Source organism: Seriola aureovittata, chromosome 24 (genome assembly GCF_021018895.1).
Source record: "Seriola aureovittata isolate HTS-2021-v1 ecotype China chromosome 24, ASM2101889v1, whole genome shotgun sequence".
Lineage (NCBI taxonomy): Eukaryota > Metazoa > Chordata > Actinopteri > Carangiformes > Carangidae > Seriola > Seriola aureovittata.
The window spans coordinates 12,120,742-12,143,517 of record NC_079387.1 but is presented as its reverse complement, the minus strand read 5'-3'; the positions used below and the strand labels follow the sequence as shown (position 1 = coordinate 12,143,517).

The 22,776-nt window shown below is 41.2% G+C and overlaps 1 protein-coding gene across 13 annotated transcripts; it reads right to left on the bottom strand.

The window, feature by feature from the left end:
• Nucleotides 1-704: 704 nt before the first annotated feature.
• lrrfip1b (leucine rich repeat (in FLII) interacting protein 1b) lies at nt 705-22,515 on the bottom strand. Of its 13 annotated transcripts, XM_056371015.1 has the most exons (19): nt 21,606-22,515; nt 18,193-18,279; nt 16,567-16,584; nt 16,245-16,292; nt 14,281-14,325; nt 13,454-13,549; nt 12,164-12,241; nt 10,601-10,636; nt 9,498-9,623; nt 8,935-9,105; nt 8,731-8,823; nt 8,366-8,458; nt 7,780-7,872; nt 7,529-7,667; nt 3,415-3,464; nt 3,210-3,327; nt 2,929-3,008; nt 2,524-2,628; nt 705-2,275 (listed from the first exon to the last, which is right to left on the bottom strand). In XM_056371015.1, exons 1-19 carry the CDS (start codon nt 21,693-21,695, stop codon nt 2,165-2,167), a joined length of 1,677 nt encoding a protein of 558 aa, XP_056226990.1. In that variant the 5' UTR covers nt 21,696-22,515; the 3' UTR covers nt 705-2,164. The 13 variants fall into 13 exon arrangements, with proteins under 13 accessions (XP_056226990.1, XP_056226991.1, XP_056226979.1 ...); XM_056371016.1 differs by lacking the exons at nt 7,780-7,872; nt 8,366-8,458; XM_056371004.1 differs by lacking the exons at nt 705-2,275; nt 2,524-2,628; nt 2,929-3,008; nt 3,210-3,327; nt 3,415-3,464 and adding an exon at nt 3,471-6,661 and having other exon boundaries at nt 21,606-21,927; nt 22,069-22,515.
• Nucleotides 22,516-22,776: the final 261 nt, after the last annotated feature.

Here is a 22,776-nt window from a genome sequence, read left to right as displayed (position 1 = left end):
CTCCAGCTCCCTCCATCTCCCTCCAGCTCCCTCCATCTCCCTCCAGCTCCCTCCAGCTCCCTCCATCTCCCTCCAGCTCCCTCCATCTCCCTCCATCTCCCTCCATCTCCCTCCAGCTCCCTCCAGCTCCCTCCATCTCCCTCCATCTCCCTCCAGCTCCCTCCAGCTCCCTCCATCTCCCTCCAGCTCCCTCCATCCCCTCCATCTCCCTCCATCTCCCCCATCTCCCTCCAGCTCCCTCCATCTCCCTCCATCTCCCTCCAGCTCCCTCCATCTCCCTCCAGCTCCCTCCATCTCCCTCCATCTCCCTCCATCTCCCTCCATCTCCCTCCATCTCCCTCCAGCTCCCTCCATCTCCCTCCATCTCCCTCCAGCTCCCTCCAGCTCCCACTGAGCCCCTGCTCTCTCTGTGTCTCTTTGTTTCTTTGTGACGGGAGAGTTTGAGTTCAGGCTGTGGAATGTATGACGTGAATGAGGGTCCTCACGTATACAAGTACAAACATGTGTGTGTGTGTCTGTGTCAGAGTTCAAAGGATTCATTCACTCACCCTCACTCTGTCATTATCCTGCACTTTGAGTTACTGACAGCACACACCTGCTAACGCTTCCTGGAACTTCTTCAAGGATCCTTCCAAAGCCCATAAAGACACAGAGAAGCTTTTCAAGAACTGATTTTTTTACCTGGATGCATTCAAAAACACAAATTAATGTTGCATGAGTTTAATATAGTGCTTCAAAGATGTCACCTCAATGACATTAACACCCGTCACACTGATCAATACAACCCTCATACGATCACCCATATCCTAATCAATAGGATGGATAAAGAAGTTAGAAGAATGTCCCACCTGCAGCTCCGCCTCCTCTCACTGATGACATATCATACACACCATTAAAAATGAACTAATCCAAAGTCCCACCTGGAGATGAAGAGTTTGTATTGATTATTGATCGATATTGATGATATTGACTTGTTATCTATGTGAAAGTTTGCAGTGCTGCTCACCACAGCAACAACTCATACATTCAGACACAAGTGTTACAGATTTCACCTGCTTTTATATGAAGAGTTTGATTTCAAAACTGTTGACACACACACTTCTACCTGAATGTGTCCTCATGAACACACACACACACACACACTTCTACCTGTGTAAAATGAAGTATTGATAAAAGCTATTTTACAGGATCAACATGTTTTGGAGCCAAACTCTTCACATGTTCGTTCATTCATTCATTTAGCGATGATTAATGACGGACATGAATATTCAGACATTTACAAGCTGGTGATTTTACATCCATGAAAAGTCTGAAAAACAAACTTTATCTGGAATATTCCTGATTCAGGTGTGTAGACACAGATGGCCACGCCCCTTCTGTTACCTGAACATGATGATAAAACGGGGGGGGGGGGGGGGGCTGCGCATTGGTTCTTTGTTGGTTAAACTCATGTCAGGTGTTCAGTATGAAGTGAGTCCCACTGATGTGACGGTCTCATTCAGGAAACAAACTCCTCACACACAACACACTGAAGAAGAGAAACATGAGCCAACGAGACAAGAAACCATGAAGAAACTAAACTAAATGAACTCAGCTGCTGCCGCTCGAGGTTGGTCTGGTCCGGCCCGGTCTGATGCGGTCGCTCTTCTGCAGTCCAGTCTCGGAGGGAGGTGGCGGCCCTGAGTATCGATGAGACACAATGTCACAGATGGAGGAGCTGAATATCGATCCGGCAGATGTAGTGTTTGTTCTAATGCACCCTGACAGCCAGGCGGGTGGGGTTTACCACATCAGGCTGATCCTCACCTAAAGGTCCATTTGGTAGCTGTGGATCACATCACATGACCTTCTTCGACAACATGGAAATATTTACATTCTGTGACAGCGTTCAGGTGAGGATTTCTTCACCTGCGTCAAAGACAAACTTTAACCGTGGTCACACTATCCCGTGTGGTGACTCCACCGGTAGACTCCAGACATGACCAGCTGACGGACTCATGGATTCGCCTGCCTCAGTTAACTCCACCCGCCTGGTGCTGCATGTAGAGTGAAATCAAGCGCTTCCAAAAACGTTGTGTTCTGATCTGATTGTCTGTCAGGGTGGAGATGAAAACATGGCATAGATGGTCCACTGCAGGATCAGGACTCTCTGGAGGACGACCTGTCACTGCTGGGCAAGCAGGGCGCTCCGGTTGGCCTTCATCTTCTCCAGGCGTTTGGACAGGTGGCTGTTACTGACCTCCAGCTCGTCGACCCGGTCCAGAGCCGAGCGGAGCTGCAGTGAGACACAGGAACACGTCACAGGTGGTGTCCATCAAACACAAGACATCAGAAAAATATCAAGACTAAAAGGATCTGAATACTTCACTACCTCATCAAACAAGTGGAAAATCAAGAGTTAATAATTAAATAATACAAAATGTTAAAAATAAAATTTTAGTTTCATAAATAACATAAAAATGAAGGATTTAAAGCAGACATTTAGTATATAAACATGAAAATAAATATGTGGGGAGTGGCTACCTCTCTCTGCAGTTTTCTCTTCTCCACCTTAAGCTCGTCTTCGATCTTCTCAGCACTCTCCGACGCCGACTTGTAGCGAGTCACCTGACCTTCCAGACGGATGATCTGATACAACAGGACAGGAGGAATGTTACTGACCTTTTAGCAACATCACACTTTTCTGTCTGTGTAGCCCAAACTACTGATGGGCTTTATCAAAGACTTAAAAGATCATTCAGCTATTGTGATACAAATTGAGATTGAGAGACAGATATGGAAACAAGCGACAACCCAGTCCAACTGTGATAAGAGAAACAAATAGAACATTGAATGGAGATGAATCTAAAATGTATATGCAGATGATGCTGTTTTCACCCACATTGTCTGACCTTTAACAAATGACAAAGTAAATTAAGAATATGTTACGTTTTGTTCCAGAGCAGTGACTTCCTGTTCTGACTTCACCAGTTTGAACTTCAGATCACTGATTTGTCTGTTGGCATCTCCTATAGAAATAAATGAGACAATACCACGGAAAAAGAAAAATTGTTATCAGGTAGAAAGTCGGATTTAGAGATTTTCATGTTCTCATTTCACTGAAACGATCACATGATGAAAGAAGAGAAAGTTTAACGATGAAGAAGTTGAAACAAAGACATAGTAAATGATTAAGATGAGACATCCAGATAAAAAAGAAGAGGTCTCACTCTGCAGGTCCAGAAGATGAGAGTCCATCCCATTCTCCAGATCGTCCTCCTCTGGATTCTGGACTCCGTCAGTCCCATTCTTCTGTCTCTGATCCAGCTGAGACTTCAGCAGCCTCACCTGTACACAAACACAGGAACAATTCATTTAATAAATTATAGTTTCATATGTTTAAAGGTATTTACATATATAGTTAACTTGTGTCACCTGATCCTGTAAACTCTCTCTCTCCTCAAACACTTTCTTCAGCCGCATCTCTGAAACACAACAACAAATAACGTAATATTATATTTATACTGTATTGAAATGTATATTATATTTACATTATGAATAAATTCTAAATTCAAATAAATAAAAATAAAAATCCGAGCAGGATGTGACAGTAACAAACCAACCAACTTTAATATGCACAAAATCAATTGAGAATAATCTGAGGATGAATTGATAATAATAGTAATGACGATTAATTTATAAGATAAGAAACTTTAATTTGGATGCTTTCTGCATATGGACGTGTTGTTGATAAATTACTTAATGAAGCTTTAAGATGAATTCATTTCAGGAATATAAATTACACACAAATATTAAAGTTAATATATTGTGTTATTGTTATTTCATTCAGTGGCTTGACCATCATCATTTCAACAAATACTAAAGAAACAGAATAATAAACTAAAACATACGAGGGACATGAATAAAACTGCTTACCATTGTACAAGCTTAGAGTTGGTTTCACACACACACACACACACACACACACACACACACACACACACATATATATATATACAAACACACACACACACATACATATACACACAATACAAATGAACTGCCAACAATCACATGATTCAACTAACATCATTTTATTTGTTTGTTTGACGTTCAAAGAAAAGATGTTTTGTTTAAATCTTATCATCATCTTATTTCATTTGCATGTTTGTAGAACTTTATTAACACTCATTGATCAATAAAAGTTTCTGGTGAATCTATGAAATCTTGCAGTCAGGTTTGTGCTCGTCTTTCCTGTTGTCCAAACTGAATCCGTTCAGGTACCTCATGCTGCTTGGCGTTGAGGCTGGTTGACGTTCTTATGCGTCCTCGTCAGCCTCTTCGCAGCTGTCCATGTTTTCCACCGACGTCTCCTCCACGTCATCAGCGTCTGATCCATGTGACACTTTGCTCCGTCGATCGTCTACCACCCTCCCCTTCTCTAAGCTCATCAGTGTCAGCTCCGGAACAGCCATGGCCTTGATTTCAGCTGCAGTTATCTCTATGAGCCGTCTGATCTTTGAACTTTGATCAACAGGAGAGTTCCTCCATATTGGTCCATGTCTCTTGAGTTGCGTGTCCTTTGGATCTTCCACAGGAAACACTAGGCAACTTTGACTTGGACCAACGATCTGTCTTTGCTCATGTGTTTGATCATCGACTTCTGCCACATGACTGTCAACAACATCGATCCCTTCTAGTTTCTTTGGATTGGTCGATTCACCTACCGAAGGCTGGTCTGAAGCAGACTCCACTGCTCTGGTCTTTACAGGTTCAGCAAAGTAGGACTCAACAAAAACAAAATCCTCAGAGCAGCTTGTCATCTCTGAATCATGTTCACTTTGGTTTTCCTCTGAATTCTCCGCAGACTTTTCCTCTAGCAATGACTCAACCACTTCCAGCTCCGAGTGACATGTGCTAGATACGACCGTGAAGTTCTTTCCTGTCGCTGCTCGGTCATGTTCCTCTCTGAGATCCTCGATGTCTTCACAAACTTTACTTCTGGAAATAGATGAGACCACAAAAACATGGTAAGTTTGTCCCTCCAGAAATGGTACTTCCAGCGCCCCTGGGACTGAACTGTCTTTTAGGGTTGGTGCACTTGCTCCCACGTCTTCAGGATCTTCTGGGGTTCTCGCTCCTTCAGGTAAGTCCTTCACAGGCAGCTCACTCTTTGAGGTGTGTTTCTTTTGGCTCAGTGATGCTTGGTCAGCTCCATCCTGCTGATTCAGTACATTTCCTGCGACCTTCTTCAGTGTGTCCTCCAGTTCTGAAATCCACAGGTTCGGAGATTCTGGGATTTCTGGAACGATTCTCGAGATCTCAGCCACAAAACTTTGATTTTCAGCAAACCCTCTGAGGATGGTCTGAACAGTCTTTTCCTTCAACAGCTCACTGGGGACAAATGGTGACACAGCTGAAGACCTGAGTGGTTTTGTTGGGTCTTTACATTTGGAACGTTCTGAGGAAATGTCTTCCTGAAGCTGAGCGGCTTCTTCGTCATGAATCCTTTGCTTCTTGACTTCAAGTTTATTCAGTCTTCCTCCAGTGATCGCCATCTCTGCTGGTAGAAATGCATCACGCTCAGAGGTTTCCAGTTTGGTTTCAGAGGCCTTGGCTTCATGTAGGGTTCTCCTCCAATCCTCAGACACTGTGTGTTGTTGGTGTTTAAAACTTTGAGAAGTCGGACCTGTGAATACAAGCGTCTCATTCTCTGACAAATCTGTGAAAGATTTTGTATCTTCATTTTCAAGACTTTGTCCATCAACCTCTGACACCTTCTCCACACATTCATCTTCGTTGAAGCTGTCTGCTGATGTTGACGGATTAATCTCCTTTATTTTATTTTCCTTTATGCACAAAGCTGAAATATCAGCTACTAGTTTGCTGTGTGAACATTCTCCATCTCTGCTTGTTTTTCCATCTTTCTGGAAACTTTGATCAACAGACAAACACTTGAGTGTGAAATGTCCTTCAGAAGCAGAAGTCACATTTCCGCCTCCTGGTTTTTGTTTGTTGAGAGTCAGAGAGTTTTGTTTCCCAGCAGCAAAGAGACTCAACACAATCGCCTTGTTGTCAAGGATCATGTCTTTTATGGGTCGAGGTGGGACAAGTCTTGATTTAAGGACTTTTTCAGGTGAAGCTCTGTGAACAGGTGAAACCACCTGCTCACATGTGGCCTGACCTTCAGGTTGAGTTCCTGTCAGATTGGTTTGAATGTTGTAGGTTTTGTCATCGAAGGAGCGCCTGATTTCCATCACATGGACATCCTGGAGTGACACTGCAGATGTATCCGCTCTCACATCTCTCCCTTTGGGGCTTTTGTCAGCTTTGGTTCTGCTTTTCAAAGCTTGATCTTCCATCATGAACCGGGCTGCTCCAGCTCCTGGTGTGGTTTGTTTCGTTTGTACCGTCCTCACATCCCCATCCTGCCTGGTTCTACATTTCTGTGGTGGTTTACTTGCACGTTTGTTTCTACCTGGATGTTTATTTGCTCTGTCACGTGTGTCTCTGCTCAGTTTGTCTGTCCCCTTCACTTGTTTTAAAGTGGAGTGTTTGGTTTGTTCACCGGTGGAGACCACACTCAGTGACTGGGAGCATTTAGAAATGCTCCAGGTGTTGTTCTTCATGTCGTCCTGCGGATGTTTGCTGCCCTCTGCTGGCTGCCGCTCAACAGCTTTCCCTGAAAGATCATGAAGAAGACATTGGAGGACCAAACAGAATTCACTGGTTATAGATAAAATCAAAGAGTAAAGATGCTGGGAATCAACCCGAGACGCCTCAGTGAGAGATGAATCACAGAGATGAGTTCCTGTTCCAGACGACGAGTTAGCAGGTAAAATCCAACCTGAGCAGGAAAATGATTTCACCTTTTCATCATTAAAAAAAGACTCGTGCATTAGTTAGACACATTCAAACATGCACATCATGCACTTTATCCCACAGTGAGACACAGACGTTAGTAAAACTGACATGAAACATTTATCAAACTTGATTTCTTCTTGTTTTAAATCACTGTGTTTATGTTGTGTCAGAAAAATATAGATTAAATATTAGAAAACTGTTTTTTTACATTGGTATCTGAAAATGTTCACTTTTCTTTAAAATCTAAACTCCGTAGTTCACTCCTTTTCTTATTCATTTATTATCTCACGATTCTTTAACGCAGTGAATCACAACTGCGGTAATTCATAATTAACTCTGGATTTTAAAAAGTCTGAATTCTGAAAAAGTCTTCACATAAAACATAAAATATAATTTTTACTTTGTAAATAATTTTGATTATAAAAAGTCAAAATGATGAATAAAGTCCATCTAGATTAAAATGTCTTACACAGCTGACTAATAATTCATCAATCTGAATCTCATAAACTTGATGCAGTAAATTAAAAGTGTCTTATTTCAATTTAAATCTAAAAGTCACAAGTTTTTTTGTTTTTATTTTCTATCTATTTTTAGATTTCCTGTTGACAGAGGATTTCCACTGTAATACAATAACCAGATGATTCAGTGAAATTAAAGCTGTGTCTCAGGTTGAACCAGTTCTTACCCAGCATGCTCTCTCTTCCGCCACGAAGCGGCTCCTCAGCCAATCGGGAGTCAGATTGTTCACCGACATCACTCTCAACCTCGCCCTGTCCCGCCTCCCCGTTGGTGGAGACATCAGGTGAGACAATGACGGCGTGTTTCTGTTGGAGAGGAAATCATCATATAATTGATCAGGTCATGAGCTCCAGTCAGTCTCATTGATCAGTTTGATCCGTGATCTGATGACATCCTCCGACATCCTCCTCTGAATACCTTCAGTAAATCACGCAGTCGGATCACTTCCTGTCTGAGTCGTTCTCGTTCCATCTGAACCATGTCGGAGATTTCCCTCTGCCTCTCTAACGCCTGACCGAGGCGGCAAGGGAAGGAAGGAAGGATGTAAAGAGGAAAGGAAGAAAGGACAGGTGGAGTTAGTGAAGGAAAGGAAAGTGGAAATATTCTGAAATATTAGAGAAGTCGAGGAGTTTCAGTCTCAGAAACATTTCTCAGAGGCACAACTCTTGACTTCATATTTAAAAATGATATTTTTTCAATTTTGAATTGACAAGCTGAATGTTCTGATTGAAGAGATTGATCGGAGGCTGATCAGGTTTGTGTTGGACCGTTTTATAATGGGACTTAGTGTTTTCTGTCTCGTGTTTGTCTGGAGCGCCTGCTATTTAAGATGTAAACTTGTACAATGACATAATGTGTGTATAATGCATAGTTTAACACAGAGCTCAAGTTCCATGAAGCTCAGCTCAGACTCCGTTAATATATTAATATTAAGGTTGATCAGAAACGTCCTGTGAAGATGACTGTGCCTCTGGAGATGTTGTGAAGAGTGAATGTGTCGTACCGAGATCTTTTTCTCCTTCCACTGCAGAGCTTCCTGCAGATCACACACCTCCTGACAGTAACTGCTGCTCTTCACACGCAGCTCCGACACCTCCTGTCCACCGAGGAGGACACACGTTCAGAGACAGAGTGTTGATAATACACCTCCTGTCCATGTCTCATGACCATAAGGAAGGCCATGACATATATACTCAAGAGGAAAAGGAAGAGGAGGAAGAGGAAGAAGAGGAAGAGGAGGAGGATGAATCTGTGTTTTTATTTATCTGAGAGAGAGAGAGAGAGAGAGAGAGAGAGAGAGAGAGAGAGAGAGTGTGTGTGTGTGTGTGTGTGTGTGTGTGTGTGTGTGTGTGTGTGTGTGTGACTGACCGTCAGCAGCTCCTCCATCTGTTTCAAAGTCTCTTTCATCTCTTTGAACTGGAACTGAAGAACCTTGTGAGCCTGACGTTCCCGCTCCAACTCCTGACGCACACACAGAATAATTATCAATATCATGTGATACAGAAAATATTGATCCACTGTCCTTCATGAAACAAAGCTTTTATTGCGAAAGTGTGTTCTGTGACCTCTGACCTTTGTGGTGTGGTCACAGTGTCGTCGAGCCTCCCACAGCTCCTCCTCCATGTCGCTAAGCTCCTCCCTCAGAGTGTCCACCTGATACATCAGAGTCGACTTGTCGTTGTGAAGCTGAGCGTTAGAGACCATCGCTTTACGGTACCTGTCCTCCGCCTCCACCAGGGAGTCCTGAACACACAGACATAATTATTATTAATTATTAATAATTCATTTAATTCATTAGACCAACCAAGGAGTCCTGATGATAAATATAATTATTATTATTTTTATTTCTTGTATATATAATATTTTATTATATAATAATATACAAGAATATAATCATATCTATTATATTAATTAATTATTAGTATGATCAACTGCTTTCATATTTATTTAACATTTTATGTTTCAAATATTCATTTAATTCACCGTGATGTTGAATGTCACAGAGTTCATCACTTGGTCCAGTTTATTATAATAATTAGTTATTGATTATAATAATTAGAGTTATTCATTCTAATAATTAGATTCATTCATTATAATAATTATAATAATTGTATCATAATAATTGTAATGAGCACCTTGATTTCTCTGATGGACGCCTCTGTTTCCACAGAGAACGACGTGTCACAGCTTCCTCTGCGAGATGAAGCTCCGCCCAGAGACGCCAATGTGGCGGCCGACAGAGTCGAGGCCGTCCTCGAGCCCTGAAAGGAAGAGTAGCGGCATCTTCATCATCACACCATCTTCATCACACCATCTTCATCTTCATCACATCATCATCATCACACCATCTTCATCACACCATCTTCATCACATCATCGTCATCACACCATCTTCATCACATCATCATCATCGCACCATCTTCATCACATCGTCATAACACCATCATCATCACACAATCTTCATCACATCATCGTCATCACATCATCGTCATCACACCATCTTCATCACACCATCTTCATCACATCATCATCATTACATCGTCATCACACCATTGTCATCACACCATCTTCATCACACCATCTTCATCACATCATCATCATCACACAATCTTCATCACATCATCGTCATCACACCATCTTCATCACATCATCATCATCACACCATTTTCATCACATCATCATCATTACACCATCTTCATCACATCATCATCATCGCACCATCTTCATCACATCGTCATAACACCATCTTCATCACACCATCTTCATCATCATCACACCATCATCATCACACCATCTTCATCACATCATCGTCATCACACCATCTTCATCACATCATCATCATCACACCATCTTCATCATCATCACACCATCATCATCACACCATCTTCATCACATCATCGTCATCACACCATCTTCATCACATCATCATCATCACACCATCTTCATCACATAAAATTGCAGAATCATCAAAATCAACAAATCTTACAAAAGTTTAAATTAAATTAAGAGTTTAAATGAAATTGAATTTAAATTAAATGACAAAATAATCCTAACCTTAAAATAAATTAAATACATTTTACAAAAACTAAGTTCAAATCAAATTCACTGGATTACAGAAATAATTTGAATTAAAAAAATGTATTTACAAAACTAAATGAACCAATTCACAGATTGAACAGTAACTTTACAAAATTAACAACATAACATTTTAATCAAAACAACTATTTAAATGAACTTACTTTATCCAGGAAATCTCTGTCAGGTCTCTCCTCCACCTGGACACACACACACACACACACACACACACACACGCTTGATTGATGCTTTGTTACCATGGTAACCCTGCTACTAACAGAAACTGTGAGGATGTGGTTTAAATGGATTCTAACAAACTTTATTGTTTGAAAAGAAGAGTTAAAGAGGAGAACCAGAGAGGAGAACCAGAGAGGAGAACCAGAGAGGAGAACTAGAAGAGAACCAGAGGAGAACCAGTGGAGACCAGAGAGGAGAACTAGAGAGGAGAACCAGAGGAGAACCAGAGGAGACCAGAGAGGAGAACCAGAGAGGAGAACTAGAGGAGAACCAGAGAGGAGAACCAGAGAGGAGAACTAGAAGAGAACCAGAGGAGAACCAGAGGAGACCAGAGAGGAGAACCAGAGAGGAGAACCAGAGGAGAACCAGAGGAGAACCAGAGGAGACCAGAGAGGAGAACTAGAAGAGAACCAGAGGACAACCAGAGGAGAACCAGAGAGGAGAACTAGAGAGGAGAACCAGAGGAGAACCAGAGGAGACCAGAGAGGAGAACCAGAGAGGAGAACTAGAGGAGAACCAGAGAGGAGAACCAGAGAGGAGAACCAGAGAGGAGAACTAGAAGAGAACCAGAGGAGAACCAGAGGAGACCAGAGAGGAGAACTAGAAGAGAACCAGAGGAGAACCAGAGAGGAGAACTAGAGAGGAGAACCAGAGGAGAACCAGAGGAGACCAGAGAGGAGAACCAGAGAGGAGAACTAGAGGAGAACCAGAGAGGAGAACCAGAGAGGAGAACCAGAGAGGAGAACTAGAAGAGAACCAGAGGAGAACCAGAGGAGACCAGAGAGGAGAACTAGAGAGGAGAACCAGAGGAGACCAGAGAGGAGAACCAGAGGAGACCAGAGAGGAGAACTAGAGAGGAGAACCAGAGTGGAGAACTAGAGGAGAACCAGAGAGGAGAACCAGAGTGGAGAACCAGAGTGGAGAACTAGAGGAGAACCAGAGAGGAGAACCAGAGAGGAGAACCAGAGAGGAGAACTAGAAGAGAACCAGAGGAGAACCAGAGGAGACCAGAGAGGAGAACTAGAGAGGAGAACCAGAGGAGAACCAGAGGAGACCAGAGAGGAGAACCAGAGAGGAGAACTAGAGAGGAGAACCAGAGAGGAGAACTAGAAGAGAACCAGAGGAGACCAGAGAGGAGAACCAGAGAGGAGAACCAGAGAGGAGAACTAGAGAGGAGAACTAGAGAGGAGAACCAGAGAGGAGAACTAGAGAGGAGAACTAGAAGAGAACCAGAGGAGAACCAGAGGAGACCAGAGAAGAGAACTAGAGAGGAGAACCAGAGAGGAGAACCAGAGGAGAACCAGAGGAGAACCAGAGGAGAACCAGAGGAGAACCAGAGAGGAGAACTAGAAGAGAACCAGAGGAGACCAGAGAGGAGAACCAGAGGAGAACCAGAGAGGAGAACTAGAAGAGAACCAGAGGAGAACCAGAGGAGAACCAGAGAGGAGAGGGGCAGACGGACACACAGACACCCAGAGATAAGAGCTCACCACTGGGCTTGCACGAGCAGAACTGGCCCTAGAGGAAGCTCGAGAGCTGGAGCCCAGAAACCCACTGTAGTCTGAAGGCTGGGGGTGGAGGGAGGGGGGGGGGGGGGGGCAGATATTAGTTGATTAGTTGAAAAGATTAATCAGAAACTTATGGGTAAGTGATTAGAACCCTAACCCTTATTTTTCGGTTGTACAAAGCAAACAGGTGTCACTCTGGACATTTTATGAACTAATAATCAATAATAAACAGTTGTCAAATGGACTGATTGATACAGATGTGACACTGTTTTACCTACTGCACTTTACTCCATCCATCTACTTATTGATCTACGTCTGTCAGTTTTCATCTATTGATCTACTGACTACAACAAAGACAGGACATGATGTCAGAGACTGACCCTGTGGCGGAGAGTGCGAGGAGCTTCAGAGAACATCACTGAGGGCTACAGGTGAGAGCAACCAGACTCCATTTAAGACTGTACTGCCTGTCACAGCTGGTAACAGAGGTTACCAAGGTAACAATTCATCAGTCATATTTTTATCTCTCTCCCCCTGATTCACAACGAGTGATTTTCATATTTCATCATCTGTTTCTTATCTTCAGTTAACAGGAGCCTGATATGAACTCCAGCTGTTATTGATTATTGATCAGGTGCAGTCTGATGATCTGTGTGTGTTAACCCTTTGGCCTGTTATCCTCCCACTGCAGTGAGCAGTGACTGAACCACAGCCTGACAACCTGCCGTATATTATTATTATTATTATTATTATTATTATAATATTACACCACATTATATATATTATATTATTATACACATCTACACACTTCAGCTTGTTTAATTCACCAGCATCAAATAAAACAGTTGAACAGCTATAAAACTTTATTAACTTTATTATTTTACCATTAAAGTTATGTAACAGCTTCAGGGGAGTGGTCTCTAGAGGTCTGTGCAGGTTCTCAGTCTCAGGTGAGTGGAGGGAAACTGCACCTGTGACTGACAGGTGAGGACACCATCCCTCCACTGCTTCATTACAGTCAGAGCTCTAACCAACCAGGTGACATCAGTGGCCATGGTAACGAGCTCACAGAGGTTAAACACCTGGTCTCCTCAGACTCTGGGGTCAGAGGTCAGAGGTTGAGTTTCCCTCCTCTCACCTGTCTCTGCACAGTATTTCATCTGTTCAGTTTAAACGATTAAATCCGTGTCAGCTGATGTTAATTAATAATCTGCTCTGTCCTGTGGTTAATTAACTTCTATATGTTTTCATGAATAAAAGACATTAACCAACCGGTCTGCTGACTGAGACCAAATCCACGTGGTGATGTGGACTCACCCTGAGGCTGCCACGGCTCCCCACAGACATCCTCTCCTCATCATCTGAGATCTGAAAACACACCACACAACATCAGAGACCAGGTCCACATCCTCAGAACCTGATCCAGAGCCTGATCCAGATCCTGATCCAGACCCTGATCCAGATCCTGATCCAGACCCTGATCCAGACCCTGATCCAGATCCTGATCCTGATCCAGACCCAGATCCTGATCCAGACCCTGATCCAGACCCTGATCCAGATCCAGATCCAGATCCAGATCCAGATCCAGATCCGGATCCGGATCCTGATCCTGATCAAGACCCAGACCCAGACCCAGACCAAGACCCAGACCCTGATACAGACCCAGATCCTGATCCAGACCCTGATCCAGACCCTGATCCAGATCCAGATCCTGATCCTGATCCAGATCTGGATCCTGATCAAGACCCAGACCCAGACCCAGACCAAGACCCAGACCCTGATACAGACCCTGATCCAGATACAGACCCTGATCCAGATCCAGACCCAGATCCTGATGCAGACCCTGATCCTGATCCAGACCCAGATCCTGATCCAGGGTCAGCAGGTTTTTGCTCTGTATTTAACCTTCAGTACGTTAACTCGACTGAGGTCAGATTTACAGGAGGGGGCTGATGTGGTGACACCTGTGGTCACTGGTGGTAACTGCAGGTGTGTTCTCATCACAGAGAGCACACCTGTAATCACAGGTGAGACTGACACAAGAAGCACAGGAAGAGGAGCTAAGAGACTGAAGCAAACAGGAAGTAGAAGGTACAGACCGAAGCGTGTCTCCTCGAGAGACGGGAGTACCGCTCACTGTCCTCCTGAAACGCCACGAAGAAGAAAAACAACAGGAAGAGGTTAAAGAGTTCAGACTGCAGAAGAAGAAGATAGACAGCAACTGATGACGACTGTCTCATGTCAGAGAAGAAGAAGAAGAAGAAGAAGAGGAAGAAGAAGCAGAAGAAAATGAAGAAGAAGAAGAAGGACAGTTACTGATGACGACTGTCTAATGTCAGAGAAAAGCACAAAGGCTGCTGGGTACAGAGGAAACCTGACAGTCAGAGAGCAGGGACAAATCACTCCTGCATATAAAACTACAGTCACATAAACAGGCTGTAAACAGGCTGTAAATTAAACAGTAAACAGGCAGTATAAAAAAGAGTAAACAGGCTGTAAATTAAACAGTAAACAGGTAGTAAACCAAAGAGTAAACAGGCAGTAAACAGTCAGTAAACATGCTGTAAATTAAACAGTAAACAGGTAGTAAACAAAAGAGTAAACAGGCAGTAAAGCGGACTGTGATGAACTGTGATCAGATCTCAGACATGGATTAAACCAGCTGTTAATCCCAGTGGGAGTCTGTCTGAGCGCAGAACAACAACAACAACAACAACAACAAACATCCTGCTGACATGACACATGACAACCTCACAACTCCTCCTGTTTTACATGGAGTTTAAATGGAGCTTTGAGATGTGTTACTGGGTAAACTGGTTAAACTGGGTCAGATGGTCTGATTGACAGATGGGTTTTGTTCTTAATAATAATGTGACATTTGATTATTAGTATGATCCTGTATTATAATGTTATAATGTTATTATGACACTGTGAATGTTTTTGTTAAATGAGGTAACATAACATGAGGTTTGGTTCTACATTATTTTAGATGATAATACGTATATGAAGATATATATTACATTGTGCTGTATTATAAACTAAATCTATATCTGTTCTATTCTCTTATATTCTGTCTATTTTAGGGTTGCCATGATACTACAACTTCAAACTCGATACGATACCAAGGAAAATACTTGATGCTCGATTCCATTTTCGATACCATCGGGAGAAAAAAAATGACCCTAACCCTTTTTTAAAGATTAGAAACAATACAAACAATAACATCAACGACAACACAACTTTTAGGTTGTCTGAGGTAGTGGGAAAAAAACAACAGTAGCCGTACTGTAAGGTGTGTATATATATGACATGCAAATGTATTCAGCTACAGCCCTGTTTAGTTTCTGTGCTTCTGGTGGCACCATATTTTCGTTGCTGATCAAACAGAGTTGGGAAGGTAGGCTGACGCTGTTTCTGTCGAGTTGCTGGTCGACCTTTTTTCAGCTTCAATCTGGGACTTTAAGAGAAATATAACACTTTTCAGACACAATTAATTGTGTTATTAACGTTAGAGATGGGCAGGACTGATAACATTTGCTGCCTTGCTCCCACATTAATGTGTCGTTTTATTATTAGCCATAGCCACTAGCCGCTAGCTTTTGCTTTTTTCATTTTGTACTAAAACAGGTTGTGAAGTTCCTTCAGCAGCAGCACTCGCCATGTTAATTTAGCTTTATGCTGACGACACCAGCTCAGTGTTGTGAACGTCAACTAGCGTTCATGTGTTCAGCTGCTAGTGGGGGGAGGGGCTGTGTGCCTGTCTGTCTGTCTGTCTGTCTGTCTGCTGCTGTATGAAGCTGCGGTCAACTGGAGGAGGTGAAGACAGAACTGTTGTATCGATGCTGTTGCAAATGAGTATCTGATTTAAAGTCACTCAATTTTACTATGGTTAGTATCTGAGTATTGATTTTTTTGACAAACCTAACCTATTCTATCTATATCTATAATAAACTACACTATATAATGTCACAGTTTGTTACTATGGCTGTTACATGTTTAACACTGGAATGACTTTTGGAGATACAAGGTTCTCATGGGTCAGACAGCTGCTACAGAGTCCTACCATCCACTGCTCAATGTGACCCCACTTATTATCCAGACCATAATACTTCTGCGGGGGGGGGGGGGGGGGGGGGGGGGGGGGTAGAGAAAGAGAGGGGTAGGGGGAGTAAAAAGGAAAAGTTAAAATGAAAGAACAAGATGAAAAAGATAAAAGCATGAAAACTTCAGGTGTGTTTGTTTTCATCTTCTGGCCGCGGCAGGCAGGTGGGGCTTAATGCATCAGGTAAACTGACCTCAGAGATCAGAGTAAACCCCACCTGGCTGGAGCACCCAGAGCAGTAACACAGTGAGTATTTAAGGTGGAATGGAGGAGTTAGTCGTACCTTGTGGCTGTGGAACAGCTACAGGAGGCGGGAGGAGCAACAAGAGGAGAGACAGGAGGTCACAGGTCAGAGGTCACAAGTCAGTGATGAACACATGAATAAACAGACTGCAGCTCATGGTTGGTCATCTCTGTTTACACTTACACACAAATCATATTTAACACATTCAACTGTAATAACTACAAACTGTAATAACTAAACTGTAATAACTGTAATAACTAAACTGTAATAACTTCAAACGGTTTACTATAAACTGTAATAACTACAAGTTGTAATAACTAAACTGTAATAACTTCAAACGGTTTACTATAAACTGTAATAGCTACAAGTTGTAATAACTAAACTGTAATAACTTCAAACGGTTTACTATAAACTGTTATAACTACAAGTTGTAATAACTAAACTGTAATAACTTCAAACGGTTTTACTATAAACTGTAATAGCTACAAGTTGTAATAACTAAACTGTAATAACTACAAACGGTTTACTATAAACTGTTATAACTACAAGTTGTAATAACTACACTGTAATAACTACAAACTGTAATAACTGCGAACAGTTTTACTATAAACTGTAATAACTAAACTGTAATAACTAAACTAATAACTATAACTGTAATACCTATAAACTGTTATAACTACAAACCATAATAACTACAAACTAATTACTGTAAGAACTACAAATTGTAATAACTATAAACTGTAACTACTTTTAGTTTCAGAGCTACAAAGTCATATCAGTAATTTCACTTGTTTCATTATCAATAAATATATATATATATATATATATATGTAAATATTGTAAATATTATGGAGAAAAATGTAAAATGAGTGCTGTCATTAAAAAGGCTTTACTAGAGGCCAATTATCTTAATTTCATTATTGTTGTTGTTTATGTTTTATTTCATAAGGAAACGTAACACTGACAGATTACTGTTAATTTAACTTTGCTGTAATGAGAGGTTGTTGTTACAAGAAGGAAAGTTAATTGTTTTACGGAGAAATGGTAATGAGACAGTTTCTCCATATAAAATCAAACTAAATTGATTATTGTGAAAAATTTAAACTGTTGATATAAAATAACTTAAATGATCAGGCTGCAGCAGCATCAGTTATATTCAGTCTGAGCTGGTGAAATGTTAATAAAGATAGTTTAAATAAAGTTACTCACCACACTGGGAGCAGACATCATAAGATCCAAACATCAGTAAACCAGCAGCTGACTGACTGTGACTCATGATTAAAGCTGATTCACACTCACTATTACCTCACACACAGTGTGACTTTTGACCCCAGGGTCAGGTAAAAGCACCTGGAGCTGCTCAGGTTTTCTCATGTTGAGGTGTCGACAAACTCTTCACCTGTAAAACTACAAAACTCTTAATATTATTCTTTATCTTTCTTCTTCTGGAACTACAATTCCTACAATGCTCCTGTCTGTCATTGGAGTTCTGCAGCCTGGACCTTTATTGTGAAGGGACATCAGAGATCATGACATACACAGGAAGTCCTGACCAGTCCTCAGTCCTGATCCGGCTCACTGGTTTGGGTTTAAGGACTTGTTGTTATGACAACAGCTGCAGCTTCTGTAATGAGGAACCATATTTCAGAATAAAAGCCCACTGACCTCCTTCTGTTGTCTCTCCAGCTCCTTCATCCTGATCTCCCGGGCCTCGGCCCTCGCTGCTCGCTTCGCCGCCAGCCTCGCCTCCGCCTGACACACACATCAACACGTCGTTGATCATCACCAATAATCACTCAGCATTCTTTAACCCTTATAGGTGGTGCTTCACAGAAAAAGAAAAACTGCTGTTAATAATAATGAATATTTTCTCTACATTTTGATATGAAACATGAAAGAAAATTAACAAAATAAAAGTCCAGTGCAGCCTATTCCTAATCTGATCAATGCGCATTGATCTCATCATGGACTGTCATTGTTTCACACAGACCCTCCACCCCCCACACACAAACAGACACCCACACTTCACTGATCCTCTGTGTTTACAGATTATTTAGAAACTAATGAAAATCGTTTTAGTTTTATTTTGTATTTTTTAATATTCATGGACTTAATTATCCTTTTTTTCTCTTTTTTATACATATTTTCAAATGTTTTTAAAAAAACTTAAAAATAAATAATATTTTCTAGGAAAAAAAAAGAAGTAAAAATGGAAAATAAGTTTCTGTGTCTGGTTTCTCAGGTGAGTTCAGTCGGAGTTTCCTCCAGCAGGGGGCATGTCTCTCTGTTCACACAGGAGGAATGTGGACCATCCACCTGAGACACTCCCTCCATCACCATGACAACAACACACCCTGACACCTGAATACTTGCTGATGACACACCTGTGCTCACCTGCGCACATTCAGTCTTTACAAGTTTATTTAATGTCCAGTTAAAATGTACACATTTTCACCAAGAAAATAATTATATAAACATTTTTTAAAAACTATTTTTCCTGCTTTTATTGTTAAAACTCCTCTAAATGTATTTTATTTGTTTGTTTATAAATACAGATATAAAAACACATAAATACATACAAATATATTGTACATTTTTATTTGTAACTGTTTGTCTCAAAAGTCACCAAATTATTTTATTAATATATTTTTGTTCTTCATTTTTTCTTTAATCAAAACATTTATTTAACATATTAAGGCCTACATACACACACACACACATATATATATATATATATATATATACACACACACACACACACACACACACAAGCTCATAGAGAGCTGTGTTAAAATAAACTGTGTATAAACTGACTGGTGGTCTGATCCAGATGATGTAGAGATCTGTGCAGATTAATGTTTGTGCTGCTGCTCAGGATTAAAGGATGGAGGTCACTCAAACACACACCAGACTCCATTTAAAAATGACTTTATTTAATCCGTTAATATTGTTTTTATATTACATTTATTTATATTCTACTTCTGTTTGTTTGAATTTTCTTTAGGTTTGTGTCTCTTTGTTTCTTTATTATTATTATTTTATTTATTGTCAAAGTAAATTTAGGTTTGTTTGAGCTTTACATTTTGTTTGTTTGTTGATATAATATTGTGTACATGTTTGTTGTGTGTGTTCTGGTTATAACTTGTCTTGTCGTGGTTGTTTCTGTGTGTTTGATCTTGTCATCCACATCTCTGTTTCCATCAAACTGGTTTCACTGGTTCAATGTGACCGAACCAGTTTGAAGTCAGTTTGTTCACCAGCTGAAGGAAACTGAGATCAGCTGTTTTACCTGCAGATCTCACCTGAACCCTTCAACAGCTCAACATTGAGACTTTAAAGACAGGCCTGAGGTCAGAGGTCAGAGCTGAACTGTCAATGATTGACCTTTAAACTATAATCAGACAGAAACCTAAAGTCAAGCAGCAGATCCTCTCATGACGTTTCAATTCCTCCATTCACAGAATAAATAAGTACATTTCTCCAGATAATTAATTCATTAACGCGGTTTCAGACAGTGTTTCCATCCTTCTGTGATAACGAGCCTTTTCTAACATCATCATCTGACACTTTTTCACCTGTCATTATCATTCATGTTAAAATCATTTCAATTCATTTTCCCTCATAGACTTCACTCATCATCATCAACAGTAACAATAATAATACTAATAATAATAATAATACACAGTGACTAGACTCTGTACTCAGCGGATCCACCTCAGATCCTCTCAGGTTCAGGTGTAAACATATCTGGACTGTGGTAGACAGATGTTTCAGGTTTTCATTATTATTTCGAGTCACTGAGTGAAACTGATGAGGAAATGATTTTGACCAGATTAACAGAGAGACTGTAACATCACTCTGACATCACTTCCTGTCTCTTGAGTCTCACTACATCAGTAACCACAGAAGAAGAAGAGCTTCACATTCCAGCTTCCGTATGTAGGTCGACCACAACAATGGCTGCAGCACAGATTCGGCCTGAACATAAAGACTCTTCTGTTTCAAGAGCAGAGACGTCTGATTAATGACCATCATCATCATCATCATCATCATCATCATCATTGTTAGAGCAATACAGAGGACCAGCTCTGACTCTGGGTCACGTTTACAAACATTATGTTGTGCTTTTATTTTATTAGTCAACAACCTCAGGAAGAGGTCATGTTATTGTTATTATTATGTCATTATTTTCTACTTTACTCATTTGACTGTTTATCAAAAGAATTATTTATAATACTGTAACATATAAAAAATACAATGTAAAACACTTAACAAAAAGATTGTATGAAAAAAACTTTTAATAATTAATAATTAAATAAAATTTGATGAAATAAAAAGTTATATTTCTTTTATTTTGTAAATTTATTCTTTTATTTTCAAAAAATCATTTTAATTTCATAAATGTTTGCATTTTATTATTATTATTATTATTATTATTATTATTATTATCATTTTGAAACAATATAGGGAGGGATCATGGGAGTTGTTGTCTTCACCACCAGTGGTTCAGGAGGTTTTTATTGGAGCTGAATTCTCCTCTCCACAACAAACAGATCAGCTGATTAAAACCAGTAAAAGTGAATAAAACATGTTCATGTTAAATTCCGTGTTTCTCTAACACAGCTCAATGAACACAGGACGAGCTGCTGCTTTCTCTGGTAAATTAATATCCAGATGTCTGAATAAGAAATAAATAAAAAACTCTATACAATGCAAATATTCAGTGAAAAAGGTGAAGCTTCAAAATGTGACATAGAACTGGAGAAAACGTTTAGACTTTTTGATGTGGAAAAGTTACAAATTATAACTTTGATTTTCGAACTTTTTACTTCTCATTTAATATGTATGTATTATCTATTTAGGGGGGGGCGGGGTGGCCGTGGGGTCCCGGGCCCGAACAGGTGAGTCCGGAAGTGTCTGTGAAAACATCACCGGATTATATATGAATGTTCCGCCGCTGTAAGATCACTGAACTGCGGGTTGTTCCGCAGTATGACTGTGACTGATCTGACCTCTACTGCTGTGATGAATTCTCACTCATATTAAATCAATACAATAAGATCGATAAGGAGCCTCACCTCCCGTGCGATCTGGTTGAGGGCATCATCCTCGGCGGTCAGCTTCTCCCGGTTCGGGATCCTTTTCCTGCCCGGTCCCTGAGTGCCCATCGTCGGGGGAACTGTCCCAGAGGTCTCCGTCAGTCCGACACGCGTCACGTTCAAAAGAGACGGGAAACTCAGTGAAGCTGTTCGACTGTTGAAGCCGGAATCCTCGGATGATATCTGGCGGTCAGCTGCTCTCGGTTCTGGATCCTGGTCTTGTCAGGTACTCAAGTCCTCATCGTTTGGGCTGAGTGCCGAATTAACCACCGAGGTCTCCTTTGATCCAGAACAAACAAACCTGATAGGCAGAGTAAGAAAAATAAAAAATAAATACGTTTCAGTTTAAAACCCGGTGTTTTACCGAAGCTATCCGGTGGTCAGCTCCTCCCGGTTCTGGATCCTGAAGTCTACATCGCTCAGCAGGTATTTATACACATACCGAATAATACACAAAGGTCTCCTGTAGTCCAGACCGACGGGACTCGATGTTCAGACCCGGGAAAATACTAAATGAAGCTCTCTGGGATTAAAACAGACGTTTTCCTGACGCTATTCGGCGGCCAGAGGGCGTCCAGAGCAGCCGCGGGCCGAGCTGCCGCCGTTGTTCATCCTGTTTTCGCTAGCTACCGTTAGCTAGCTGTCAAAGTCACTACCGGAAAACCGGAGGGGAAAACACGTTAAAAACACCGGTCGTTGCTGCGGTTGCCTGTTGCCGCCGTTTACATCCGCCAGTGAGGAGAAACCAGTCACCGCAGCGTCGTTAAAACCGCCGGTAAACTCGTTAATCCGCTATTGTCAGCAGCCGCTGCGAACATTTGAAGCTCGTTGGAAAGACGCGGGTCTTCTTCCCCGCAGGTCCCTGAAGTACACAGCAGCGACGGTGTCAGGTGGGCCGCAGGTGGGCCGGTACCGGTCCGTAAACACATCCCGATATGACACACCACAGTGTACAGCGGAGGGAGGAAGCTTTTATTGTGGTGGGAAGGATGTTCACAGCGTCAAGTTATACACATTTACATACACAGAGGAAGTTAAGGTTTTCAAAATAAAACGAGGATACTCGAAGAATTGTTTTGTTCTTTTAAACATTATTTTAGTTTATGGAAAAAGTTCAGTTGTTACATGTTAAGGTATTTATAAATAAGAA

What these genes read in the sequence shown, in the direction of transcription:
- lrrfip1b (XM_056371003.1), bottom strand. Translation starts at nt 21,695, where the DNA reads ATGGGCACTCAGGGACCGGGCAGGAAAAGGATCCCGAACCGGGAGAAG. An exon ending in AGATGGAGGAGCTGCTGACG is followed by an intron (nt 8,459 to 8,730) that starts GTCAGTCACACA and finishes CTCGGTGGACAG; the next exon opens with GAGGTGTCGGAGCTGCGTGT. An exon ending in CGGAAGAGAGAGCATGCTGG is followed by an intron (nt 6,662 to 7,528) that starts GTAAGAACTGGT and finishes ATGATCTTTCAG; the next exon opens with GGAAAGCTGTTGAGCGGCAG.